General features: G+C 47.8%; 1 protein-coding gene across 1 annotated transcript in view; it reads right to left on the minus strand.

Moving 5' to 3' along the window:
- The window catches only part of Wipi2 (WD repeat domain, phosphoinositide interacting 2), a 29,832-nt gene extending 15,934 nt beyond the window's left edge, over nucleotides 1-13,898 (minus strand). Inside the window, exons 1-2 of the mRNA XM_090329820.1 lie at nucleotides 13,656-13,898; nucleotides 4,386-4,468 (exon numbers count right to left, since the gene is read on the minus strand). Coding sequence (XP_090185946.1) covers nucleotides 4,386-4,468; nucleotides 13,656-13,729 — 157 coding nt within the window. The 5' untranslated portion in view covers nucleotides 13,730-13,898. The remainder of the gene's footprint in view (nucleotides 1-4,385; nucleotides 4,469-13,655) is intronic.
- Nucleotides 13,899-14,109: the final 211 nt, after the last annotated feature.

Here is a 14,109-nt window from a genome sequence, read left to right on the forward strand (position 1 = left end):
GTTCTGCTGTGTCCTTGCAGGGCTGAATGGAGAGACAAAGCAAGTAAATAATCAATAGAAGATGCCTCCCACGGGCCTGCTGGAAGCTAGATCTGTGTCCCCAGATTCCATTACCACAGATCTCACTGACATTAACACACAGCTACCACATGGTCCATCAACTAAGAAGGAAGGCGGATGCACCAGTGCCTAACCCAAAGACGCAGACGAGATCACCAGTGTGGGGCCAAGGAAGGGGACAGATGCCAGCTTTCAGGACTGAGTGCTTTACCACGCATATGGCCCCCAACTTCATTCACAACACCCAAGGAAAGTGTGCAACACTAACCTCCCAGGACAATTTTACAAATTACAAAGCCGGTCACTGATTTGTCCTGCCTACTACCGGGGGAGAAGATGGGACGAGAGGCCTTGCCTGAAAACATTACACATCTTTAAAGTAAAGCACCATACAGGTGCTAACAGGCCAAGCATCTGGGAGCTAGGCCACTGGGCTCTGTGGGCAAAGACAACAGTGCAGGCAGTGAGGCTAACAAAGCTGCAGGCCACAGGCTGTGGTTCCTCCTGCATTCTCAGGGTGAAAGATACTTGCAAGCTTGTTTTTTTCCAGGACTAGCTCTGGCTCATTCTTTCTGTCACAGCCAGAGATCTGCTTTTCTCATGACTGCTGGGAGGAGACAAGCCAAACCTGGGATATCAAGTGAGGGTCCTTGCTGTCCCCCTGCAAGAGAATGCTGTGAAACAACCTTGCACGCGCGCGCATGCACACACGCACGCGCACGCACACACACACACTCTCTCTCTCTCTCTCTCTCTCTCTCTCTCTCTCTCTCAGAGACCAAGCCTTTTTTTTCTTTTTTTTTGCCAGTCATGGGGCTTGAATTCAGGGCCTGGGCACTGTCCCTGAGCTTGTTTTTGCTCAAGGTTAGCACTCTACCACTTCAGCTATAGTGCCAATTCCGGATTTTTCTGTGTATGTGGTACTGAGGAACTGAACCCAGCACTTCATGCATGGTAGGCAAGCATTTTACCACTAAGCCACATTCCCAGGCCAAGGCAAAGCTTCTTGAAAAGCTTAACAGAAGGATGCCTTACATTTAAAGTGTGCGCCTGAAAATGCTTTGTCCACTTCATCTAGTTTTAACATCAAAGAAGAATGAACACAGAATCCTGTTGTTGCCCTCCCTTGCCAGCCAGCATCTAGTTCTTCCTTATAGACACCATCAATACCTCACATGCTATTCCACCAAAAGCCAGCCAAGAGTCCACTTCATGAAGAATGAAGACCAGCTTCTGTATGTGTGTGCTAGTTCCAGGGCTTAAACTCAATGTTGTGTTTGCTTCTATCATGTGAGCCATACCTCCTCTCTGGTATTTTACTGGTTAACCAGAGTCAGTCCTGTCATTCTTCCTTGGTTGGCTTCGAATTGCCATCCTCTAGGTCTCAGCTTCCTGAGTAGCTGTGATTACAGGTATGAGCCACTGGACTCTGCAGGTTGGGCCTGCAATGTATGCATGAGGACTATGAAGACATCTGTGGGGATTGGAAGGCATTTGAGAGCATGATCAAGGAACTGCATGGGGACATGTATCGCCAGTCATGAAGGCTAGGAACTCCTTTTCCAGAGACAGGGCTACCCTTCACCTTCTGGGGAAAGGTCCTGTGGGAGATCAAGAATGCTGGGTGCTGAGGTCAGGAAGCTGGGTCACACAGGGAAAGGTGTGCAGGAAGGCCACCTCAATGGGGAACCCAGGTGGAAGGTTCACTAAGTACCAGCAGCGATGACCACAGAGGAGCAAAGCAAAGACACAGCAGGAAGCTACTAAGCAGGAGACTGTGGCAAGCGTGGCCTGGGGCACTTCTTCCAGGCAACAGACAAGGGACAATGGGCATGGGGAGCAGAGATGTCCCCTGGCCACAGCAAGAGAGGGTGCCTAAAGTCAGGAGACTGGCCCTCCCTGCTGGCGGCTAACCTCTGGAATTCACTATTGAGCATTCTGTTAGCAGGGTGTGTATACACGTGTGAACTCTCAGCTCTAGTTACAGACAAGTTCACAAGGGCAGGAATGCTATCTCTCCTGGTCTCCAGCAACTAGACACACCACTCATGGTCACCAACACAAGCGGCAGAGCCAACAGGGCCTGCACACTGACATGTGAGACTGGTGTTGTTAGTAGGGAGAACACCTAGCTCCCCAACCACCCCTATGTACAGCCAGAATAATAGGCACCCCCCACCCACCGCCCAAACTATAGCCAGAACACTGTGAATGGCAGACCCCTTACAATGAGGCTCTGCCGGTGCTCAGAACTGCTCTGTACAGACCTAGGTTCCGCGGCCAGCCAGGACCAAGGATACTCAACAGAATCAACAGTCAGAGGGGACACAGGCGGCCTCACAGTTCCCTGAAGGGGACATGCAGGTGGTGCCAAGCAACCAAAGACGTTCACTGTCAACAGTCAGAAGGGGACAGGGAATTCTGTGGAAGAGCTCCATGCCACCAGAAGGGCAGTGGTGCAGCAGAGGGGCCAGACCAGTTCCTGCTGGCGGGTAGGTAAAATGGTGCAATCACCCTGCAAAAGGTCAGTTTCTTCAAAACCACATGTGCTATGGTTGCTGGGCACTCATCTCCAAAAAGAAAAAACTTCATCCACACAATGACTTATACAAGAGCTGGCATGGTGGTGCACACCAGCAATCCCAGTACGGGGGCAAGAGGACCATGAGTTTGAGGCCAGCCTGGGCTTCAATCATGAGATCCTGCCCTGAGAAAAACAAACAAAAACTCTCTACATGAATGTTCGCAGCAACCTTATCTGGAATCAGCCTGTATGTTCTCCACCAGAAACAACCACAAAACACCACTAGAGAACAAAAGGGGCAAGGTAATGGTAAGCTCGGAGGATCACCTAGGGAATGGTGCTAACCAAAACACCAATCATTAAAGGTCTGTCTGCTGTGGTCTGAATATGGTGTGTTTGTGGGTCTCAGGGCAGCAATACAAGGAGATGGTTGAGCTGTTAGGGGCAAGGCCTGTGGGGAAGGCCTTAGATCATTAAAAGGTTGTTATAACAGATGCATCCCTGGTCACAGTCAGCTGTTCTGGCTTCCAGATGTGATCACCTGCTCCTGTGTGGCCTGTGCCCTCTACTATGGTGTGATGTGGCCAGGAGACCCATACCAACACTGTTGTGATATGAACATCATGCCCCTAAAGCTCCAAGCCAAGTTGTCTTGTCTCGAGTATTTTGTTCTAGCAACAGAAAACCTATGAAACTTTCCAACGTGAGACAGAAAGATAAATTCAGTCACCAGGATAAGGGGCTGTGGTAGGAGGCTGAGGGGTTCTATTCCATATTTTGAGGAGGATAAAGGAATCACCATAGGATTAGAACTCAGAACATGGGTAAAATAAGCCTGCAGGGTGAAGATGGCACTTTTCTGGTGGTGACACTGTCCTGAGGCTTTGTAACATGTTCCTACGGGGGGAAACTGGACAATGGGTTCTGGGAACCTGGACTTCTCAGATCTCCAGGAGAATCTCCAATAATCCCAGTGAGGATCTGGATTTACAATTTCTTCTACAAATACTATTTCAAAGAGCCACTGATTTTTTTTTTTCTTGGGCCTTCTGGGGCTTGAACTCAGGGCCTGAGCACTGTCCATGGGCGTTCTCAAGGCTAGAGCTCTACCACATGAACCACAGTACCACTTCTAGCTTTTTCTATGTATGTAGTATAGAGAAATTGAACCCAGGTCTTCGTGCATGCTAGGCAAGCACTCAACCACTAGGCTTAAACTGCCAGCCCCAGAGCCACTGATTTTTAAATCAGACAATTATATACACAGGCATTATTTTTGTTCTGCAAATAGTAAAAAGCAACCCAGAAATGAGGTAGCCTAAGCCAACAGTAAGTGAATGAGCCAAGGAACCCAAGCTCACAGCCCTTCTACTGCTCCATAGCCCTCCCTCTATTCTACATGGCCAGTGACACATGGGCAGCTCAGATGCTGTAAAATGGCAACCCAAGAAGTTAAACCATTCCTGGGTCTTTGTACACGCTAGACAAGCACTTTACCACTAGGCCAAACTCTTGGTCCATGGTCTGCATTTTTTAATTTTTAAATAATAAAATTATTATTTTTATTTTTTTCCAGTCCTGGGCTTGAGCTCAGGGCATGAGCACTGTCCTTGGACTTTCTCAAGGCTAGAGCTCTACCACTTGACCCTCAGCACCACTTCTGGCTTTTTGCTATGTATATGGTACCAAGGAATCGAACCTGGGTCTTTGTACATGCTAGGCAAGCACTCTACCACTAAGCCAAACTCCTGGTCCCAGGTCTGTATTTTTTTAAGAAGGAAAAAATAAAGCAAACACTTACTGGATTCATAGATTTGTTCCAGCTTATCCACAGAAGAAAGGGAGAAAAACTTATAACCGGATTTACTACCAACCGCTAGGGACCTGCAAAAAAGCCAAATTTAGAAATAAGGGTGGTACAAGGAAAGAGGTGACATTGTCCAAAAAGAAATGTACTCTTTATCTGACTTATGCAACTGTAAACCCTCTATATATCACTTTTATAATAACTTTTTTTTTTTTTTTAGCCAGTCCTGGTGCCTGAACTCTTGGCCTGGGTACTGTCCTTAGATACTTTTTGCTCAAGGCTATCACTTTGCCACTTGAACCACAGCGCCACTTCCAGTCTTTTCTGTGTATGTGGTACTGAGGAATCAAACCCAGGGCTTCATGCATGCTAGGCAAGCACTCCTACTAGGCTACACTCCCAGCTGCAACAACGTAATTTTTTTTTGTGTGTGTGTATGTGTGTGTGGGGTGTCATGGGCCTGGGCACTGTCCCTGAGCTCTTCAGCTCAAGGCTACCACCCTACCCTTGAGCCAAGCCCCACTTCCCTTTTAGGTGGCAAGAGTCTCAGATCCTTTTGTGCCTGGGCTGGCTTTGAACCTTGATCCTCAGAACTCAGCCTCCTTAGTAGGTAGGATTACAGGTGTGAGCCACTGTGCCCAGTTGAAATATAAAAAGAAAGGAAGAAAGAAAGAAAGAAAGAAAGAAAGAAAGAAAGAAAGAAAGGAAGGAAGGAAGGAAGGAAGGAAGGAAGGAAAGAAGGAAAAGTTGGGGGCCGGGAGTTTAGCCTAATGGTAGGCTGCTTGCCTAGCATGTACAAAGACCCAGGTTCGATTCTTCAGTACCACATACATAGAAAAAAGCTGGAAATGGGGCTGAGGCTCAAGTGGTAGAGCTCCAGCCTTGAGAAAGTCCAAGGACAGTGCTCAGGTCTTGAGCACTGGCAAAAAAAAAAGAAAAAAAGAAAGAAAAGCTGATTCTCACACAAGCTCACTGCAGCTTCCTCCTACCTTCTCCTACCTTCTGTGGTTCCAGAGGCTGGCAGCAGGTCCATCTCTGCTATTGCTGCTCATGTGCCAGGGCACGGCACAGGAGCAGTGTGTGCTTCTTAGTGCTTCTTATACCAGCACTGAATTCTAAAGTCTCACCTAACACACTTGTCACTCAGGGGCTCAGCTCCAACATGGCCCCTACCATTCCCACCACGCCATGACCAAGTGGGGTGGAAGGCAGGGCAGAGCCAGATGAGTGCTGTGCTGCTAGCCTTCTGAGGGCCTGGTGCTGGCTGCCCTCCTTAGCCACCCCTACATGGGGTACAGGGACAATGAGGGAAGTTTCTTCCCATGGGGTTAACTTTGCAAGGACAGCAGGGAGAAGCAAGCAGCACTGCAGAAGCAGGGTAGGGAGAGGAGAGAGGAGAGAGGAGAGGAGGAGGGAGGGAGAGACAGAAGAATCACATACATGGCATCGTGTACAACCTCTGAGTGAAAACAAGTGGACAGACTGGAACCCAGAGGCAAGACAGATACTTCATCCTTCACACATCTGTACTCCATGACAAGCCAAAGGCAGGTGCAGGACTTTAATACAATGCCATCTACCGAAGATGAGACTTCCTCCTCTTCCATAGACACATCGACCAAACACTGTGAGAATGGAATGTTATCAGAACTGGTAATATTTTAAATTAAAGCAGAGATGGTGGTACCCATCTGCAAACCTAGCACCACGGAGGCTGAGGCAGAAAGATCACAAGTGTGAGACCAGCCTGGGCTGCAGAGATGTGTAACAGAGCAAAGACAGGACTAGCTATGAGTGTATATGATTTTTTTCTTAAAACACACACACACACACACACTCACGCACACACACACAAAAACCCCAAATAGGGCCAAGTGCGGGGCCTAGTAGCAGAGTGCTTACCTATCATGCATGAAGCTCTGGGTTCGACTTCTCATTAACACTTACACAGGAAAAAAAAAAGCCAGAAGTGCTGCTGTGGCTCAAGTGGCAGAGCACTAGCCTTGAGAAAAACCCAAGGATATTACCCAGGCCCTGAGTTCAAGCTCAGGACTGGTTAAAAAAAAAAGAAAAGAAAAGAAAAAGAAAACACAAGGACCTCCCTATATATAACTAATTAGCTCAGATATTACTAGTAATACTTCTAAACATTTTGAAAAGTAGTAAATAATAATAATAAACAACAAACAAGCTGGGGGCCAGGAGTTTGGCCTAGCGGTAGAGTGCTTGCCTAGCATGCTGGGAGACCCAGGTTCGATTCCTCAGTACCACATACATAGAAAAAGCTGGAAATAGAGCTGTGGCTCAAATGGTAGAGCTCTAGCCTTAAGAAAGCCCAAAGACAGTGCTCAGGCCCTGAGTTCAAGGCCCAGGAATGGCAAAAAAATCAAATCAAATAAAAAAAAATTAAAAAACAAAAAATACAAGCCAGGTGCTGGCAGCTTATGCCTGTAATCCTAGCTACTCAGGAGGCTAAGATCTGAGGATAACAGTTTAAAGCCAGCCTGGGCACAAAAGCCTCTAAGACTTTACTCTTCAATTAACCACCAGAACACCAGAAATGGTGCTGTGGCTCAAGTGTTAGAGCAATAGCCTTGAGCTGAAGGACAGGAACAGTACTCAGGCCCAGAATTCAAGCCTCACAACCGACAAAACAAAAAATGCAAGAATATCTAGGAAACCTAAAGATTATGGCAATAAAATTGGTGAATTGGTGTTCAAGCAAGTATTTCCCAGATAACTTTAAAGTTTACTATTTTTACTACTTCTGAATTAAGAAAAAATTCTAGGGGCTGGGAGTTTGGCCTAGTGGTAAACTGCTTGCCTAGCATGCATGAAGACTTAGGTTCGATTCCTTGGTACCACATACATAGAAAACGTCGGGACAAGCGTGGTTGCTCACGCCTGCAATCCTAATTACTCAAGAGGCCAATCTGAGGATTGAGGTTCAAAGCCAGCATGGGCACTAAAGTCCATGAGACACTTTTTTCCAATTAACCACTAGAAAACCAGAAGTGGCACTGCAGCTCAATGGACAGGGTGGGAGCCTTGAGCTGAAGAGCTCAGGGACAGCACCCAAGCCCAGAGTTCAAGTCCCATGACAGACATGGAAAAAAAAAAAAAAGAAAAAAGAAAAAGCCAGAAGGGGTGCTGTGCCTCAAATGGTAGGGTTTTAGCCCTGAGAAAACCCAAGGATAGTGCTCAGGCCCTGAGCTCAAGCCCATGATTGGCAAAAAAGAAAAAATTCTAGAGAGACAGATAAAAATATAGAAAGAGGTAACAATGATCAAGAGATCAGCCTGGGCTGCAGAGACGTGTAACACAGCAAACAGGGCTAGCTATGAGTCTATGTGATTTTTCTTTAAAAAAAAAAAAATTAGGAACAAGTGTGTAGCCCAGTGGTAGAGTGCTTGCCTATCATGCATGAAGCTCTGGGTTCGGCTTCTCATTACCACATACACGGGGGGGGGGGGGGGGGGGGGAGCCAAAAGTGCTGTACTATATTCACAAACTGCTCTATTAAATGGCAACTCCTCTGTACAACTACTTAAAGAGAATTTTAAAAATTAAATCTAAATTGTATATTTCTCTTGTGTTCTTAAATCACAGGGAAGGTCATTTATTTTTCAAGACAAAGTCAGGTGATGGAATTCAGGCTGGTCCCAAGCTTGAGATCTTCATGCCTTAGCCTCAGTGCTAGGATTGCAGGTGGGATTGCAGTTGGGACTGCCCACCACACATGCCTCATGAATTCATTTGAACTGTTTTGTGTACATAATCAGATGGCCAGAATCCAGTGTTTTTATGAAGGTACTTTCCATGGTTGTGCCTGTAGCTCAGCGGCAGCATGTACACAGAATGTGAGAGGCGCTGGACTCCTTCCCAAGCCTATTTCCTGCCTTGGTTTTGCAGCACTGCTTTCCCTTGAGATCATCCTATCACCATGAACATCCTGCTCCCTCTGACTTCTTGTTGGCTTAGAAACCACACTACCATATGCTGATGAGCCTTAAGTATAAAGTAAGCTTAGGGGGATTCTCCCAAGGGCCAAATAGGGGAGCCTTAGAATGGGGTCCTAGAACAAATGGAAAGTAATCTTAGTGCTCAACTGTGTCCCTCCCTTCCCCTGCTGGACAGAAGCTGTTCAAACTAAGGCTTTGCCCACGTCTGCTCTGGGTGATCACAAACTGATTTAACGTTACATGCCTCTAGAATTCTAACCCCAAGGTCTACAAAAGCAGGGGTGCACTCCAGTCAGTAAGAAATAAAAACACAACACTGGTAGTTCTGTGATACAGACCCAGCAGAGCAGGAGCAGGCTCTTTCCCAGTGTGATGGAGGGAGAGGAGGATGGTTTTATACTAGGCTGAGAGGTTGGGGGCTTGGGTAGCTCTGCCGCAGAGCACAGGCCAAATGAGGGTGAGGCCCTGAGTTCAGTGCCCAGCACACATTTGTGTTTGCATGCTTACATTTGATATTTCTAACACAAGAGATTCTGCTTTTAATCACTGCTCATGATACACCTAGTCAGGGATGAGGAGTTTGGCCTGGTGGTAGAGTGCTTGCCTAGCATGCATGAAGACCCGGGTTCAATTCCTCAGTACCACCTACATAGCAAAAACTCAATGAGGGTGCTCAGGCCCTGAGCCCAAGCTCAGGACCAGCAAGAAAAGAACAAAACATGATTCACCTGATCATAAAATGCCCGATGTAAGAATGGGAGAGGTAGACTGCAGATAAGTATGAGATTTGCTCTAATGTTCCTAATTTTTACTGATAACTAGCAACATACACATCACAAGAGGAGTTTTAATAACCCATTTCGCTACTAAGAGGAGTCCAAATTCAGAGCTCCTGTTCTGTTCTCATCCCTTTAGAGACCAGGTATGTCTTCAGTGGAGAATAGGGGAAGCCTCTGGCAGCACAGGGTGTTGGTTCCCCACCTCCTTTCTTACCCTTGGGTCAGGCCTTTTCAAGTATCTTCCAGACATTTAATGCCAATTTGGAGAGGAAGCCAAACAAATGCTTCTGCTTTCACCTACCATCTCCAATCCAAAGTCTGTCACTGAATTTAACTTGAGTATTCCCCATCTAAAAGGCAGCCATTTATAGGAATAGGTGGAGATGAGATCTTTTTCCTCAATTTCCAGGAGCTACTTCTTATATGCTTCCTCCCACTGTCTTCCTTCTGAAGGCCACACCTGATTACAGGGGTGAGCACTTGATTGCTGGGGTGAAGGGGATCAGGCAGTGCTCTAACAGGAAGCAGCTGCCCTGAGGCTGCCAGCAAACCAGCAGGACCTGGTGCCCTCACGTGGGACCTCTGAAGCCCCCACCCAGTCTATGGCAGGCTCAGCTCCTGCCACAGACTTACAGGTTTCCACTCCCACCTGCCCCTGGCCAGTCCTAAGGCCTTTAGCCACCTAGATCCAGAGCACAGCTCTTTCCGGCACCAAATCTTTCACAATACAGGCCCCAGGACAGCTTCCTTGCCACAGGCTACCGCATTAGACTCTGTCATGCCCTGCCTTTCTCAACTATGTCCTCAGCACCTCAGGCACAGGAACCCCATCTCTAAGGCTGGGAACCCTTAGAAGCCATCTTGATCTGCAGATGAGGACAGAGTCCCTAGACCCTGTATGACATCGAGGCCAAGGAGGCCAAGCCCCCCTCTTCTTTCTATCCCTTCCAGCAATGTCTAGGACCAGTATGGCCATAGCAGCACTCACCACACTGTGGTCCCCACTATTTCCACTGAGTCCACAGACCCTTTGCCACTTAAAGTCACTAGTTAGCTTCTCCATTTTTCCTCCTTGTGGAGGTCCTGAGGTTTCAACTCACAACCTTGCACTTGCTAAGCAGGTACTCAAACACATAAATGATGCTCCCAGTCCTAGGGATTTATGCTTTCTGTTGTTGTTGTTGGTCGTGGGACTTGAACTCTGGGCCTGGGCGCTGTCTCTGTGCTCTTCAGCTGAAGGCTACTGCCCTACCTCTTGAGCCACAGTGCTACTTCCGCTTTTCTGGTGGTTAATTGGAGATAAGAGTCTTAGCACCCAGGCTGCCTTTGAACCGTGATTCTCAAATCTCAGCTTCCTGAGTAGTTAGGATTACAGGTATGAGCAATCATGCCTGGTAGGATTTATGCTTTTGTCCAGGCTGACCTTGGATCACGACCCTCCCACCAATCGTTTCCCATATAGCCTGGTCTAACTTCAATATCAAAAAGCCAGGAAGGGTTCCAGTATCAATCAGCCTTCTGCGGTTACATTCAGAAAGCCAGGATGGGAATTAATCAGTCAGTGTCAGGGTGACGACAACTAGATGCTCTTGCTGTCTTTTTTCACTCTTCTAGTTAAAACAAAAACAAAACAAAAAACAAAACATGGTTAAAAAAAAGCAAAATTCAAGCCATACTTTGAGAAGAACCATGAAAATAAAGGAAAATCAATCATATCATTTGAAACCACAATGACCAGGAAGAAGGGAAAGGATAAGACAGTGACAGTTTGAAATGCCAGGGATATGGTGTTGTTAGACTTAGTTTAAAAGATGCAGGCAAAGTGACATTCCTGTGGAGCATGCTTCTGTCTCCTGAACTGGCCTCTAACCCCTGTCCTTCACAAATGTGGACCAAGGCCAACATGGACACCTTACTAAAAATGTTGTTACTCTAGTTTTTATATAATTTTGGTCTGACTATGTTAATAAAAGCATTCCTCTAAGAAAATAAGTTCTGGAGTTAGGAAAGAGAGAAGGCACAAAGTCTCTCCATAGAAACTTTTGGGTTTGGGCCGGGAGTTTGGCCTAGTGGTTAAAGTGCTTGCCTTGCATGCATGAAGACCCGGGATCGATTCCTCGGTACCACATACATAGAAAAAAGCCGGAAGTGGTGCTGAGGCTCAAGTGGTAGAGCTCTAGCCTTGAGAAAGTCCAAGGACAGTGCTCAGGCCCTGAGCTCAAGCCCAGGACTGGCAAAAAACAAACAAACAAACAAAAAAAAACTTTTGGGTTTCTTTCCAATGTAGCTTTAAAACAAGTCTGGCAGTCCCACTGGCTGATCAACGAGCTCTAAGTGGGAACTCCACTTGGCACTCCTTCTGCCTTATGCTAATACTACATATATCAAGGTCTCCAGAGACAAAATTATGACACAGGTATTTTGGGCACTAGGATTCCAAGTCTAAACGAAAAGGTCCTGTTTCAGGAGGGAATGGGAGTATGTTTATTACATAGGCAATTTAGTGGCTCATTTAAAAAAGAACAAGAATGTTCTACAATCAACTTCCTTCTGGTGTAAATAACAAGTACCAAGAAGCTGAAAATGCCATGGAAACATTTTGGAGAGTCTCTTCATTTAGACAAATCCCAAATACTAAGGGCATATAAACCAAATCGTGATAGGTTTTAGATTTCTTCTTCCCTACTCGGATACTTTATTCTAATTATAGCAAACTTAACAGGTTGCCGGAATAGTTTTTTTTTTGTTTTTGTTTGTTTGTTTGTTTTGCCAGTCCTGGGCTTGAACTCAGGGCCTGAGCCCTGTTCTTGGACTTTCTCAAGGCTAGAGCTCTATCACCTGAGCCTCAGCACCACTTCCAGCTTTTTTTTCCCCTATGCACGTGGTACCAAGGAATCGAACCCGGGTCTTCGTGCATGCTAGGCAAGCACTCCACCACTAGGCCAAACTTCCGGCCCGGAATAGTTTTTTTCTTTTTCTTTTTTTTTTTTTCCTGGCAGTACTTGGATTTGATTTCAGGGACTTGCACTTCACTAGGAAGGCACTACACCACTTGAGCCACACGACTCCATGCCCTTTTTATTTTAGTTTTCAAATATTGTCTTTTATTTTTTGGGGGGGTGAGGGCTGGCCTGGGCCAAAATTCTACCTAAAAACTTCCATGTCTGGAATACAGGCATGGACCACCACAGCTCATTGAGATGAGATGTGGCCATTAACTTTTTTGCCAGGCTGACCTCAAACCATGATCCTCCTGATCTGCACTTCCTGAAGAGCTGGGATTGCAGGTATGAACCCCACACCCAATACAAACAGTTTTTGCATGCTGGCTATAGTATTTGATAGCTTTAATCTTTATAGACTGTTATACCAGTATTTTAAAACTTGGTTTTCAGAATTCTGCAGAGTGGAAAGAACACTGGAAGAGAGAACTCAGGAGACAAGATTCCACTCCAACACTCATTCCACTATTAAGCATCTTTAAAGACCCAGATAACTTTAGTGTTTTATCTGTAGCTGGACCAGGTGATAAGCCCTTTTCCAACTGTCATATGGCACCACTGTGCCTGTGTCTTTACTAATCTGGAGAATTTGGGGGAACAACTATTGTCTGCCTCCATTTGGTCATTTTTCCATTCTGCAAGTAACTTTCAAATTAGAAAAGAAAAAAATATATATATCTTTTCCTACTTCACTAATACCATTCTGCCAGTACCAACCAACTTAAGCATGATGCCAAGTGACCCACTCCTGGTCATCCTCTTACATCACTTCCTGTTAGTCAATTCCCAAGATGGCTCTTTCTCCCTTCCAGTGTCATAAATCATCCTTTCTCATCTTCCAACTATCCTCACGGGTCATCCAGGCAGCCTCTGAACCACCTGCTTCTCACCCACAATCACAGCAACCTGGAGGGAAACAGGGTCTGGCATCCACAGGCTGGCACTGGGTGTGGAGGCGAGGGGGCTGCCTTCCCCCAAGAATGAGTCCCTCTCCTGAAGCACCAAAACTCTTGGGGAAAAGTCCCTGGAAGAATCATCGTGGCTCAGTTTCCCCCTGGATCGGAGGGAGGTCAGGACGTGTTTATTGATTGGCCAAGTTTGCCTGGAGAGGACAACCAAGTTAACTGGCCAACATAAGACCAGAGGGATGGAAGGCGATGGAACAAAACACAAAAACAAAACAAAACCAGGAGATCGAGCAAAGGGGGACGAGGGAGCCAGAGGCCTCAGACATTGGGGAGACAAGGAGAAAGGCCAGAGGGGAGAACAGGGAGGGGGTGGGCAGAGAGCTGAGCAAGAAGGGGCAGTCAGGTGAGGAGGCGGCCGCCGCCCCGCCCCCGTCCAGGTAAGTCAGGCGCCCTGACGCTGCAGGAGGAAATCCGACGACCCCCGCCCCCGTCTCAATCTCCACTCCGCCTCCATCACCTCCCGGGCCGGGCGGGAGGCCGGGTGGTGACCCCGCGAGGCAACCCCCTAGGCTCGTCCCTGACCTCTGACCCCCGACCCCAGGCCCGGCCTTACGTGTTGTCCTGGTTGAAGTTGGCGAATAGCAGCTGGCTGGCGCCGGCCTCGCCACTTTGGCTCGCTAGGTTCATGGCTGCGCGCGCGGCGGGTGGCCCGCGGGGAGGCGCGCGCGGGGCCGGGTCAGGCTGTGTTCAGGGTCGGCGCCGGGACCCGCTCGGCACCACAGTCGCTGCCACTCGCCGCTCGAGGACCAACCGCCGCCTCATCCCGTCCCCGCTCTTGTTTATGCTCCGGAGCCGGGCTGTCTAGTACGCCTGCGCGGCCCCGCCCTCCGCGACGCACGGCCAGGCGTGGCGCAGGCGCCCTGAGGAGGCTCCGCCCCCCCCATCGCCTCCCGTCCAGGCTCGAGTTTGCCAGGGGTACGCAGGCGTGGGAGCGTGCGGCGGCCGCGCATGCGCGTGGAGGAAGCGCCTTCCCCTAGTCCAGGAGCGCCCTCCAGGCACCCATGGGT

This window comes from Megascapheus bottae, chromosome 3, assembly GCF_031878675.1.
Source record: "Megascapheus bottae isolate mThoBot1 chromosome 3, mThoBot2.hap1, whole genome shotgun sequence".
Taxonomy (NCBI): Eukaryota; Metazoa; Chordata; class Mammalia; order Rodentia; family Geomyidae; genus Megascapheus; species Megascapheus bottae.